The sequence below is a fragment of the Saimiri boliviensis genome, chromosome 14 (genome assembly GCF_048565385.1).
Source record: "Saimiri boliviensis isolate mSaiBol1 chromosome 14, mSaiBol1.pri, whole genome shotgun sequence".
Taxonomy (NCBI): Eukaryota; Metazoa; Chordata; class Mammalia; order Primates; family Cebidae; genus Saimiri; species Saimiri boliviensis.
This window is the reverse complement of record NC_133462.1, coordinates 2578049-2592598: the sequence shown is the minus strand read 5'-3', so window position 1 is coordinate 2592598 and position 14550 is coordinate 2578049. Positions and strand designations below refer to the sequence as shown.

The following is a 14550-nucleotide window of genomic DNA, read 5'->3' as shown; positions in this document are numbered from 1 at the left end:
AAAAATAAAAAATATTTTTTATTTTAGTGTTCCATATTAAAAATATATAAAACTAGGATACCCAATAAAAGCTAAGTTTCAGATAAATAAGGAATAATTTAGAACATGCTGATACTAATAAAAATGTTTATCTGAAACTCAGACTACCCTGGGCATCGTGTATGTAATCTGACCATCCTCCTTGGACACTTGTACTTTACAGCAAAACAGTGGTTAACAGCATGTGAATCAGGAGACTCAGTTTTCCGTTATACAAATATTGAAAACTAACAAGAGGTTTGTTTATTGAAAGAACAGCAACACAAACCAAAATAAACCCATAAGATAACAACAGACATAACGAAACAAAACACAAAACTCATTGAGGAGGAAAAGGATTTAAAGAAACATTCATATTCGAGGCACCCCCTGTGTGTGGCCAGGCTCCTTTCATGTGTAAAATGTCATCTGACAACATCGGTGAGAAATCATCATTCACATTTTCTTGGTGCAGAAGACACAGACTCGATGACGGAATCACTGCGAAGTGGTTTCGCGATGTGTTTTCTGGTGGCGTCTTAAGGTTGCAGGCCGGCCGAAGGCTCTCAGACACTTGGAGCAAGTATAGGGTTTCTCTCCAGAGTGGACACGCAGGTGCTCCTTCAGGCTCCCCGTGTAGGTGAAAACCTTCCTGCAGACTTTACATTCGTAGGGCTTCTCCCCTGTGTGGCTTCTCTTGTGACACTTCAAGTAGGACTTCTGGGTGAACCGCTTCTGGCAGATGTCACACGTGTAGGGCTTCTCGCCAGTGTGGGTGCGCTGGTGAAGCTGGAGGCCTATGCGCTGCATGAAGCGCTTGCCACAGAGATGACACTGAAAGCGTCTCTCCCCTGTGTGTGATCTCTTGTGGATGACTAGCTTGCCGTAATACTTAAACCTCTTACCGCACACGTCACACGCAAAGGGCAGCAGTGCCGCGGCTTCTTGGCCATCGGGGTGACTGCCTGGATTCATCCCAGCTTTTCCCGGGGATTCTCTGTTGCCCACAGGTGTGGCTCCTCCTTGAGGCTCTTCTTGGGAAATGGAGGTGGCGTCTGGTTTGCTTCTTTTGGGACCTCTCGGATTCGGAGAGTCTCTGTCCTCGCTGTGAGTCGAAGCTTCTGTCTCCACCGCGCAGGCAGAAGCTGTGTGAGCATCCACATTCTCCACAGAGGCTCTTTTCTGGGGTTCCTTCCCATCCTTTGCCCTCCCCAGATCTGCTGGAAAAAGGGATTCCACATAAAACAGTGAATAAAGTGCATTTTCAATTCACCAAACTCATTGCAACCAAACGCTGAAGTGGGCTGAGAACTTTCCCTCCACCTCAAGCCTAAGACATGGGACTGTAGGTCTCTGCAAGGTGGGGGATGGAAAGGTTTTGGGAGCTGCACACCAGCTCCCCCGGGAGATGATCATGCTGGCCCAGCCCCCCACCCCAGAAGAGAGGGGCTAACTCCCTGTGGGTCCAAGTCTCCATACTCACTGGGACCCTGCGGAAGCTGAGGCTCTGGGGATGTGAGTCCTGGGTTCTCTTTGCTGTTTTCCTTTAGGTCCTTCTCCAGGTTCTGCTTGGGTCTCAGAGTCTGTTGGTCATCTTTCATGTCAGTAGTCTCTGGCAGAAGAATGTCCTCTCCCTGACAATGGAAACCCAAGAGCAATGATTGCCATGTCTAAATGGCTGAAGTATGGACATCTCTGCCTTTTCCATAATTGGATACACAAACTTCTCTAATGACACAGGTGTGGTGGTTTTCACTCTGGTTCTCTGAGCATACTTCTCCCAGCCATGCCACCGTCTCCCTGCCCCTGACACTGGAAGGAGCAGGACTCTAGGTTGATGTCCCTCACCCGTGGCACCGTTGGCCTTGGGGCTGCATCACCCTCCTGGTGGGGGCGCTCCTGGGCAGTGCAGAGACCCCGCCCTCTAGATGCTGTGAACACCTCACCACACCCTAGAATCTCCACACATGGCCAAATGGGTCCTGAAAGCCAAAATCACCCCAGTTGAGAAACTTGCCACGAATTAAGAAATCAACAATCTGTAGAAAGTATGTTCCTTGCTGAATGAAACGTCTGAGGAAACTGGCCTCGGGGAAGAGACCTTCAGTTCATTCATCTGTGCCAGCGGCCTCCCTCACTTCACTGACACCATTTCTTACCCCAACCCTAAATGCTAAAAGCTTCCATGGTGGAGGGAAAAGTAGACGAGCCTTCACTCTCTGTGATGGCTCAGGAATGTCAGGGGAGGCAACACGTCCATGGGGAATGGCTCTTATGTTCTCCTGTGTCAAATCACTCAATCAGTCCAGCAGCCACACGATTTCTTCCTGTTCCTTCTCCCACCTCTGACCAGACACCAGGACCTCACACACTCACCTGCTCCCTGGACAATGCGGGGACCCTGGGCAGGGTCTGCAGCTCTTGGCTGGCCTGGCCTTCCCCCGGCTGCATGTCGTTCACAGAGGAGGCCCGCTGGCTGGACACTTCTCTCAGATCATCCCTGACGCTGGCGGGGGCTTCGGCCATCTCAGCATCTGAATCCTGCACCATATATTGTTTTCCGTGGAAGGTGACCACAGACTGTAGAGGGAAAAAGACAATCAGACTCACCGTGAGAACCTAGAAGTAGCTCTCACATTCCCTGGGTCCTGCCATCATGCTCACACTTTACTGTAATTAATGTTCAAAATCGCCTTCCCGATGCCGAGTCAGCTCTGTGGACACAGCAATCCTGTCTAAATTTCTTCCTCTCTAGACTCCAGCACCTGCCTGCACCTGGAATATTCTAAGTAAGAACATAAATATGGGTCCTTTGGATGAAAATATCTCTAAACCAAAGAGAAGAAAAGGAGGAATATCTGGGTGAATCCAGCTCAATTTGCCAACAGCAGTTCACCTTGTTATGGAAATTAGGGGCTCCTGTGGAGACCTCCAGAGAGATGCCTGGATCTCTGATGCCAGCCACTTCCCCGCCTCAGGTGGGGACTTTTGGACCTTCAGTTCGCTCTAATGCCTCCTTCTGTACGTTCCATCAGGCGTAATATTTCACCAATGTCTTTCTTTCATGCTGGCCTCACACAGGATGTGGGTCCCTGTATCCCCTCTGCCTGTCCATCTCTTAGACCAGGGATTGGCAACATTGGCTGTGCTGATATTTGAGACTGGATAATTCGTTGGCCCCCAGCCCGGCTCCCCTTCCCTGCACCAACCACGAGGGTCCCACTCACCCATTTCTTGGGTCTTCTGTTGTTCCGTAGCAGGTCCTCCAGCTCTTTGCAGCTCCGCACACCGTTCATCATGACTAAGACCTGGAGCTCTTGGGGCATGGAGATCATGAACTGCTCCATCACCAGCATGTCCAGGATCTGCTCTTTGGTGTGGAGGTCGGGCCTCAGCCACAGATGGCACAGCTCAGTGAGTTTCCTCAGAGCCTGGATGGGGTCTGACTGCTCCGGGCAGCTGAACATCCTGAAGTTCATGTGACAAGTCTCAGGATCACAGTCTTGATGTCCAGGTTGAGTTCCTGGGGTCACCATGGACCGTGGCGGGTCTGACCCAGGACTGTTGCAGGCTTCTCCCTGACCCCACGAGGGTGTACAGTTTGCAGCCATATCTACTTGAGAATTTTCAACCAGTCTCTGAGAAACCTCTTCCAGTGGCTGGTGTCTAATTGAGACCTATCTACACAGACCGCTTCTGGTTTTTCTCAGTAATTGATTCACTGGTTAGAATCTGCAGGGGAAAAAAGCATGATCTCAATTAGTTTAAGTTTTGACTCCACCCACTCTTCTCTTTCAAATCCCTCATCCCAATCCTGGATCCCTCTTTCCCTCTAGTGTCGGACTCAGCACAGTGGAAATCAGTCCACTCTTATTCTTCCATTGTCTATGCCTGACTACGTGTTCTGGTGTAAAATCCGAATCGTCCCCTGGATTCTGACCTCTAGGGGTTCATTGTGCAGAGGCCAAATCAGTTTTCCGGTGCATTGAACAGTGTTTGACTGTAAATTAAATAGGATAGGTATGCAAAGTTCCTAAAATCTGACGTAACAATAATGTAAGTTCTTCATGTTTTCTCATCAAGATCAGATCCAAGGCAAATCCTGTCATAATTATGCAATAAGACAAAGGAAAATAGTTACAATGTATGATTGTCCCCCAACAAACTTTCTTGTTAATCCCAGAATTATTTGCCCAGTGAAGGGAGAACACTCAAGAACCTTATGAGGATTAAGCTCCTACACAGATATTTTGTTATTTTGGTGAAATGCACATTCATAAATTTCATCATTTTTACCTGCTTCAAGAGCACAATTTCAAGGCACTAAGACATGTGCCGTGTTATGCAAACATCACCACTGTCTAGATCCAGAATTATCTCATCACTCCCCAAAAAGCCCAGCCCCATCAGGAATCACTCCCTGCCCACCCACGCCAGCCCCTGGCAATCCCTAATCTGCTTTCTGTCTCTAAGGATTTCTCTATTCTTAGTCTCATCCCAGAACATGGATTTAAAGTCTAGCGGTCTATGAAATTCTAAAGAAGTGAGTTCATATAATAATAAGATTTTTAAAATTAGTTTCTAAACCTAGATTTATCAGGCAGAAGCCACTGTGTGATACTCTCCAGGCACTAATCATCCTCCAAGGCCAACAGCTATGAGAACGCAGCCCTGCTTCCCTAGCCACAGGTGGAAGAAGCCACCTCAAGGTCTGCAGAGAGGAGAAAGAACAGGCAGGAGGGTCTCGGCAAAGGTCCCTGGAAGCCTGGAGGATGGGAACCCACACCTCCTGGAAGGAATCTGAGCAAGTGCAGAGCAGACAGCCAGCCAGGGAGAGCATCGGCAGAGCGGGGAGACAACCCAGAGGAGGAGACAATATTTACACACCACGCATCTCACACGGGCTCCTATGCCAAGCACAAGCAACTCAAACAACTCCACAGCGAGAAAACACAGAACCCACTGGAAGGGGGCAAGGCGCCTGTGTGGACATCTCAGATGGAGACCTGTGAATGGCCAGCAGGTCTAGGAAAAGGTGCTCATCATCACTCATCTTCAGGACATGCAAATCCAAACCACAGGACACCCCTCAGGCCGGCTAGAGCGGCTGCTCCCAAAGACCCGTGTCAAAAGTGCTGGAGAGGATTGGGAGGACAGGGAGCCTCGGAGCCCTGTGCTGGGAATGTAAATCAGTGGAGCCGATTTGGGAGACAGTGTAGAAGCTCCCCAAAACATTAAAAGTGGAACAACTGCCGTCCCGCTCCTGGGCGTGTCCAGAGGAAAAGAAATCAGGACGTGGACTCCAAACCAGTGAACCTCGGGAGGCACAGAGGGAGGGAAGGTTGAAAAACTACCTATTGGGTGCTGTCCTCACATTCTGGGTGACCGGTAGAGTCACACCCCAAACCTCAGCATCACTCAGTACACTCCTGCAACAAATCTGCACACGTACTCACCGAATCTAAAATACAAGTTCAAATTATGAAAAAATTTAAATAAAACAGGTAAACGGAAAAAATAGTAATTAAAAACCCAGTGGATTCACAGTAGCAGTGAGTAGAATGCTGGTTACCAGGGCTGGGGCGGGGGCTGGGGAAATGTAGGTCAAAGGGTACGAGTTTCAGTTGAAGAAATCAGCTCAGGAGAGCAATTGTCCAACATGGTGACTTCAGCTCATAACAATGTTTTGTACACTTGGACATTGCTTAAAGAGCAGATTTCAAATATTCTTATGACCAAAGATGATTAGTACATGAAGTAGGGCATATGAAAATTAGCTCAATTTAGCCATTTTACAATGCTTATATTCCTCAAAGCACATTGTGCTGTACACCACAAATACGTATCATTTTTTTCAATTTAAAAGATTAATTTTTTTTGAAAAAGCATACAGATATGAGAGAGAAAAGGCAGCCTGAATTCTGGAATTATAATGGCTTAGCCACAGGGTCCCTGCTGCGGCTCATGAGGCTGAGACGGAAGATCACTTGAGCCCAGGAGTTTGATAACAGCCTGGACAACATAGTGAGATCCTGTCTCTAAAAAAAGCGTTTTCATGTTCCCAGAAACTGCTTTGTATTCTGTGTCAGTTCATTTCCCATTAAAGAAAGCAATGGGACGTGAGAGAAAATAAAGGCGGCCACGCGGGTCAGTATTGAATTCTGGGAGTATACAGCACACGGGTGACCCAGGTAGGGACACTGAGCTTTCTCATTGCCCCAGTAGGTTGAGGCTGATTCATTAATGGCTTGATTTTACACCCTGTGGAAAGGAAAATCCAGCAATGCTTTTTTTTTTTTTTTTCCTTTTCTGGTTCATGTTCCCTGATAAAATTGCACGGCAATGCTTTTTAACAAGTGGTGAGTGGCCAGCAAGGTGGCTCCCTCCTGTAATTCCAACAATTTGGAAGACTGAGACGGCAGCATGCTTGAGCCCAGGAGTTTAGAACCAGCCTGGGCAATGCACCGAGACTCCATCTCTACGGAAAAATAAGAAATTTTTTCAGGCTTAGTGGCATAAGCCTGCAGTCTCTGCTACTCAGGAGGTAGAGTCAGGCGTATCATTCGAGCCTGGGAATTCCAGGCTAGTCTGGGCAGTGAGGGAGAGCTCATCTCTAAAAATTAAAATAAAATGTAACCTAACTATGATGAGAAAGTTAATATATTCCTATTCTACAAAAGATTTCTATAACAAGTCAGAGTAAATAATGGGGTGCAAAGGAGACCCGCTGCTTTCACAAGGTCTCCAGGCAAATGCCTGGGAAAATAAACGCAAATCTTTCTAAAACCAACCCTCCCAACCCAAATCTTTCTGAAACCAACCCCCGAAGGTCAATTCCTAAGCCCTACAGACATCCCCACTGGACACTTACCTCCTTCCGCCTCCCACCTCCTCTCCTCTGGAAAGTGCTCTCCACCTAGTCTGGAGCTGAACTTCGTCTATTTATAGAGAACCTCAAGGACTCCAGGCCTCTCCTGTGGCTCTCTGAGCCTCCCCATGATTGGTTTAGGGCCATAATAATCCAATTTAGGTGATTGGTGTTGATTACATTTCCCAATGAAACCCCACCCTCAGGATATTAATGTGTTAAATATGCCTACTGTGCAAATATATTTGGTTGTCCAGCTCTACTAAATTACTTTTCATATTTCTGAAGCATTTGGAGGCTTCAGGGAATACAGATCTCCAAGTTGTAACCACTTTGGGTCCCTTCATGCCATAGATAGCAATATACTAATGAGTAAAGGACATGTTAAGAGTTTGCTGATTAATATTAAACCAGTGATCTGGTCTAGTTTGAGGAAACTTTCACATGCAAATGTCAAGATATTGAAAAAAAGGGACAGTCACTGTTGATACACAATGGATATTAGTGACAATTTTTTACTTTTAAAAATCTTGGAATTGACATGGGAAAGCTTTGCTCGAACTAAACTAAATCATTGGTTTGATATCATCCAGCCTGCACTTATATAAAAGTGGGAACCAGAGAAAGGCACATGGTCCCCACTCTGCATTCTCTCCAGACGGTGGGAGGTGGTTTATAGATCCACTGAGGACTCCCTAGTTCTCAACTCCCTCAGGCATCTCAAGCACAAAAAGCCTTAATGGTGGGTGTGAATTTGGCTCTGTGGATCATGGAGTCCCTGTGGAATGATAATTAAGTGCTAGGCATTAACATTGTGGAAGCTCACAGCATTAGTGAATGACTGAATGACCCACAACTCCATTCAAATGGTTATTCATTCATTTTAAATTTAGAGTGAACTTTCTCATCTAACATTTAAGATAAAATTGGAGTGCCATTAAATTTATACTGATTCTGGTTTCGATCTTTGGGAAATCTTAAGCGAGCCGCTGAATTTTGGGAACTTCAAATCCCCTGTGAAAAGAACCAGGGAATTATTACCTTCCTGATGTGTTGTTTTGAAGATGAAATAAGATTATGACAGTAAAGTGCTCAAAACAAGGTCATTTTGCCAAAAATTTCTGACACTTAAATTCTAATGCATTTTCTCATACTTTGTGACATTTTTCCTTGTTAATAACTGAGATGTTGATAGTGAGTCAGAATGGAGTGATTAACTGGAATAAACTGCAGTCTGCCTAAAACCACCATCTAGCCACCCAATTCCCTCAAATAGTCTCCTCTTGAAACATGACATCTGTTTTCCTGAAGAATGTCCTTAGCATCTTGGTAGGGATTGTGCTGGATCTGTAGATCTCTATTAACAATATTGGTCATTTTCACAATATGAATACTTCCAATCCATGAACATGGAATAGCTTTCCATTTTTCTGCCCTCTTCACTTTCTCTCATCAGTATTTTATAGCTGTTTTTTTTTTCTTTGAGACAGAGTCTTGCTCTGTCGCCCAGGTTGGAGTGCAATGGCATGATCTCGGTTCACTGCAACCTCTGTGTCCCAGGTTCAAGTGATTCTCCTGCCTCAGCCTCCCGAGCAGCTGAGACTTCAGGCACATGCCTCCACACTCAGCTAATTTTTATATTTTTAGTAGACACAGGGTTTCAACATATTGGCCAGTCTGGTCTTGAACTCCTGACCTTGTGATCTGCCCACTTTATAGGCTTGAGCCACTGAGTCCAGCCATATAGTTTGTTTGTTTTTGTAGAGATTTCCCACCTCTGTGGATAAATTTGTTTGTTTATTTATTTATTTTTAGAGACAACGTTTCACTGTGTCACCTTGGCTGGGTGCAATAGAACATTCATAGCTCACTGCAGCCTCTAATTCCTGGGCTCAAGAAATCCTCCTGCTCCAACCTCCTGAGTAGCTGCAGTTACAGGCAAGCACCATCACACACAGCTAATTAAAAAATATTTTTTTGTAAAGATGGGGGTATTGCTATGTTGCCCATGGTGATTAAGGTCACCTTGCTGATGTTTACATATCCCTATATGGGGTGTAGGTACCACTACAATCAAGCTAGTTAATGTATTCACCAACTCACATAGTTACTATTGTATTTTCATTATTTATTTGTTTAATTCCTGGGTCAAGCAATCCTCCTGCCTCAGCCTCCCCAGTAGTAGGGACTAAGAGAATATGCCATGATACCTGGCTTGGTTTTTGTTTTTTTGACGTGTGTTTGTGTCCGTGTGTGTGTGTGTGTGTGTGTCCATGTGTGTATCCGTGCATGTGTGGTGAAATACTTACGATCTATCATTTTGGGTATTTTCTACTTTTGAGACAGAACCTCACTCTGTCACCCAGGCTGGAGTGCAGTGGCACAATCTCAGGTCACTGCAACCTCTACCTCCTGGTTCAAGCGATTCTTGTGCCTGAGGCTTCTAAGTAGCTGGGATTAAAGGCACATGTCACCACACCCAACTAATTCTTATATTTTAAATTGAGATGGGGTTTCACTATGTTGGCCAGCCTGGTCTCAAACTTCTGACCTCGGATAATCTGCCCACCTGGGCTTCCCAAAGTGTTGGGATTACAGGTGTGAGCCACCACGCCCAGCCCAGAAATCAGGATTTAAAACTTTTTGTCAGGTATGGTGGCTCACACCTGTAATCCCAGCACGTTGGGAAGCCAAGGTCGGCAAATCACCAGAGACTGAGAGTTTAAGACCAGCCTGGTCAGCATAGTGAAACCCCGTTTCTACTAAAAATACAAAAAATTAGCCAGGCATGGTGGCAGATGCCTGTAATTCCAGCTACTTGGGAGGCTGAGGCAGGAGAATTGCTTGAACCTGGGAGGCGGAGGTCGCAGTGAGCTGAGATTGTGGCATTGCACTCTGGTCTGGGCAACAAGAGTGAGATTCCATCTCAAAAAATAAAATAAAATAAACAAAAATAAAACTTTTTCCCAGGTGGTTCTAATGTGCCTTGAAGTTTGAGAACCACCAGTGTATGTTACAAAAAGAAATTCTAGCATCCCACTTGATTTAGTCTAACCTCATTGCCCTCAAATTTTAATGGGCATATAATTCCCCCTCAGATCTTGTTAAAATGCAGGGTCTGATTCAGCAGATCTGAGGTGAAACCAAGCTCCTGAGCTCCTGGCAGGCTCCCGAGTGAGGCACATGCTGCTGGGCCGTAGACCACCTGAGAAGTGGGAAGGGAGACCCCTTGGTTCCAGGTTTTCACCAACTGAGCAACGTTACAATCCCTTACTGTTCAAATCAGCATCTTGAGTCCAGCGCCCGACAAGTGCATGTGAAATCATCAGTTCTCCTGTTTCTCACCCGGAATACTATACTAGGGGTCTGATTTCTGCCACACCCACTCCTACCCAATACCCTCCTAACCCATTTTCACGTGGCAGCCATTTTGACCATGAAAGGGCATAAATCTAATCCTGCTGCTACACTCTACATTTTTTCAGTGGACTCTCATTCTTTTTTTTGAGAGGGAGTTTCGCTCTTGTTACCCAGGCTGGAGTGCAATGGCGAGGTCTTGGCTCACCGCAACCTCCGCCTCCTGGGTTCAGGCAATTCTCCTGCCTCAGCCTCCTGAATAGCTGGGATTACAGGCACGCGCCACCATGCCCAGCTAATTTTTTTTATTTTTAGTAGAGACGGGGTTTCACCAAGTTGACCAGGATGGTCTCGATCTCTTGACCTCGTGATCCACCCGCCTCAGCCTCCCAAAGTGCTGGGATTACAGGCATGAGCCACCGCGCCCGGCGAGGACTCCCATTCTTATAAGTGAAAGGACCAAGTGCGTTATGTGGCCTATACTATTCAACTAAGTGACCACTGGTGACCTGCGTGACTGTCAGTCTCTGTTACTCTCTGTACTTCAGGAAGACCCCCGTGTTCACTGCCTGATCCGGGCGCCTTCCTCCATGATGTTTAGTCTTGCTGAATAGGGGACGTCTACGGCCACTCTCAATGCTTTCCTGTGTTGTTGGAAATGTACTAGCTTAGGACTCCTGGCTTTTATTCACCTTCTCACTCATTCTTTTGCTGGGGAAGAATGATTGGAGAGTTATAAAGAAGAAACTGCATGGAGAAGCTGTTATCAGTCCGGGTCCAATCAGGAGAAAGAAACGCACAATGATGAGCACAAACAGCATTTAACATAAAGCAGGGGCTGGCACACATGGCCTGTTACCTGGCTTGAGGTAGGGTGCACCTACCCCATCCTGGCTTAAGCAGGTGAGAGGCTGCAAAAATGCAAACACCGGGGCCATCCTGCAGAAACAGGACTACACCCACCCAAAATTGGGTTTGAATGTTAAGACGGATGACCTACATGTACATGTATTCACACACATGCTCCAAGAGAGTATGCCGTTTATTACATAATAAGATTTCTGAGTTGAGCAGAGTGGGCTTTCCCAAGTTGGTCTGAATGTAGCTTGAGAGGGCAGAGAAAGGAGGTTGATTGAGGGTTTTATGGTGCTCAGAGGGTGGGGCCACAGCCAGGGCTACTGCACAGGGTTTGAACTCCCCACTGGCACTGGAAGAGGAAGCACCCACGCTTTCTTATCAGTTTGTCCAGCTGCGAGGTGATAAGAAACAAACATCAAAAAGTGGCCGGACTTTTGATTATGCCAAGGGAGGAGCAAGTCAAGGGTGGAGGTATGAACCTCACTGGGGGGTCTGGTTGAGGCCTCTGGTTGTTCCAGGGCTGGACCATGGTCACTAGGCAAGTAGGAGACAGCCCTCTGGGGTGCCGGGGCCAAGGCTGGTGGCCGGGGTGTGGAGAGGGCCATGGTGAGGCAGTCACAGGCAGGAGCGGGGGCCACAAACATGCCAGGGGGCCCCATTCATGAGAGGCTGACAGGCCATAACAGGAGCAAGAAGACAGACAAGATGGCGGCACACTGGGGTCCCTCTTCCTCCTGTGATATCCCTCCCACCCTCTCTAGTAACAGAGCTTAGCACTGTGCTTGCTGCGAAAGAAGGACAACAGCTCCATTATTGTCGGGCGGGGGCACTGAACCGGTGGACTTAAAGCTGGGAGGCAATAGACCGATAACTGGCACAGAAGCCCTGTTCCTTCCCCTTGTAGAGGGTCTGCCCAAGGCAAACGAGTCCCGTTCTGCTCAGCATTTTTGCGAGGGGGCCTGACCCAACACCGTCTGCGGCCTGTGAGTGACAGGGTGTCTTTCTACTCCTGGGGTTCTGCATGAAGAAGTCCATGATGCCCTCAGCTCTAGTCTGTAGTCTGCCTAAGCAATGACGGTGACAGACAACGGCGTAACCATCCTCAGAGTCACATGCAGTCATGGGGCTGCCCTTCCAAGCTGGCAGAAAAAGACCCTTCGCCAAGCTCCATGGGCAGTATAGTGATTCACACTTGTCACCCAGCCCTTTGGGAGGCTGAGGCAGGAGGATTGCTCAAGCCCAGGAGTTGGAGACTAGCCTGGGCAACATAGTGAGGCCCCATCTCTATAAATTATTTAAAAATTAGCTGGATGTGGTGGCGCATACCTGTAGTCCCAGCTACTGGGGAGGCTGAGGCAGGAGAATCCCTTGAGCCTGTCCTCCCAGCTCCTTTTTCCGGGAAGCCAGAAAGCTGGAAACCATTCCAGACATGTTGACCTGCCCAGCCTCCAAGACCGCAGGGGTCATGCCAGGGGAGCCGATCTCTTCCCCCTTCTTCCCATGTCGGTGCTACCACCTCCTTGCCCACCTCATGTCCCATCAGTAAGGGTAGTGTCTAAAAAGCCATCACGTGGGCCAGGTTGGGTGGAGCAGATTTGTCTCCAGCTTGGGTAGGTCAAGCAATGCTGGGTTGTTGCTTCTCTGTCAAAAAATGCACCTTCTAAATTCACTTCAAAGTCATTTCCAGCACTGGGCTTATGGGGTTACAGTGAGTATCTTGTTTTTATCATCACTGAGGGCATCAGATAAATCAGCCTCTTGGCCTGGGGCATTCATTCACCAGAGCGCGTAGGCGGCTGAGGAGCAGCAGTGCAAAGGCCCCCTAGTGCCAGGTGTGCCCTGAGCCATGAGGGGCAGTCTCTGGAGTGGTTCATGAAGCCAGTTATGGCAGGACAGAGCCCCCTCCAGGGTGGGTGGGAGCCAGCAGTGGAGTCGACCTTCTGTAGACTGGGAAGGGAGGTGCATGATCCTGCCATGGAAATGAACTCACTGATGTCCATGAGAGGACAGGACTTGGAGTGACCAGGCAATCAGAAAACTGACCTGCCAGACTCAGCAACATGCTAGATCACATGGGGAGTTTTATAAGCTCATCACAGAGGCCACAACCTACACCAATCATGTCATTATCTCTGGGCTGGACCCCAGGCATTGCTTTTTTAAAAAAAAAAAAAGTATTAAAAACTGAAGTCACTGGAACATGTAGCCAAATTAGGAAATGAAGGTCTAAAGAAACACTGGATGTCATTCGTGGATCCTAGAGCACCATGATCGAAATTAAATGGGCAGGTGGTAACATCAAAATATTTTCTAGGTCTGGTGAAGAAGGCTGGACCCAACCACCAAAAGAGAGAACCACCATCCACCCCTACATCCACTTCTTGAGGGAAAGCGGAGTCGATGTACATTCTATAGTGGAGTCCAGGTGCCAGCCTCAAAGAATTCTGCTCCGAAAGGGACCTGGGTGAGGCAGGATAGGTAGCCAGGGAAGTGACCACATGCTTGGGTTTCTGCACGCGTGGTGACCGCAGTCAGCACAAGAAGACTCAGCATTCACACTGTACTGAGTTCATTCAAGCAGAGCCATCTCCAGTAGGGAACTTCCCCTGTGGAGAGCACGCACACTTTGATCTCACTCATCCACACACTGACACTTTGCTTTTTATGATAGCAAAAAACACACCCGTAGGTGGAGATTTAAGATGCTGAAGAGACATGTGCACAGCTGGTGCCGCCACTCCCATAAAGGGAGTCTCCCTGGAGCGGGTCTTTGCCGTCTCATCCTTAGGAGCAGCCCGCCCTGAATCCTCCCTCTCAGGATGTCCTATCTATTCTGAACTTAACTTCAAAATATTCTATTTCTGTGCAATCAATTACTCTATGCTGTATCTCTTTTGCTCTGTGCCTCTTGTTGAAATTCCTTTAAATTAAGAAGACAAGAACTGAGGTGTCACAACGGTGAACCTAATAAACGAATCCAACCGATTCGGGAAGTGACCTTTCCAGACCTCCTACTGTGAGCTCAACCAGCCATCCATAAAATGCCCTCCAAGGAGAGCAGCATCAGCAGGGCCCAACATGCAGATTCTCAGGTGATCCCAATCAAGTAAAATCGGAGAAATCATCACCCAAAGGAGCCTAGGGAGACGTGACAATGGAAGGCAATGTGGCGTCCTGGATGGGGAGGAAGGAGGAGGGCACTGAGTAAACACGAAGGAGGTCTCAGTAAGGTAGGGGCCTCAGTTCACGCCAATACTTTGAGTCAGTTTATCCCTTGTGGTAAATGTACAATAATACTGGGGGCAATGGTGTGTGACAATGGGAGCTCAATGGACTTTAGAAAGTTATTCTAAAACGAGTTCTATTTTTTACTGCACATGCTCAGGCCCCACCCCCGATCTACGAAATTGGAAGCTCTGAGTTCGGGGCCCACCCATCTACGGATTAAC

General features: G+C 47.5%; 1 protein-coding gene across 2 annotated transcripts in view; it reads right to left on the bottom strand.

Moving 5' to 3' along the window:
* Nucleotides 1-259: 259 nt before the first annotated feature.
* The window catches only part of LOC101038746 (zinc finger and SCAN domain-containing protein 5C-like), a 104831-nt gene continuing 90540 nt past the window's right edge, over nt 260-14550 (bottom strand). Inside the window, exons 2-5 of one of the 2 annotated variants that reach the window (XM_010331927.3) lie at nt 3246-3750; nt 2395-2598; nt 1502-1652; nt 260-1238 (exon numbers count right to left, since the gene is read on the bottom strand). In XM_010331927.3, the coding sequence (XP_010330229.2) occupies nt 517-1238; nt 1502-1652; nt 2395-2598; nt 3246-3629 (1461 nt within the window). In that variant the 5' untranslated portion in view covers nt 3630-3750 and the 3' untranslated portion in view covers nt 260-516. The remainder of the gene's footprint in view (nt 1239-1501; nt 1653-2394; nt 2599-3245; nt 3751-14550) is intronic. The other variant, XM_010331928.3, reaches the window with a different exon arrangement.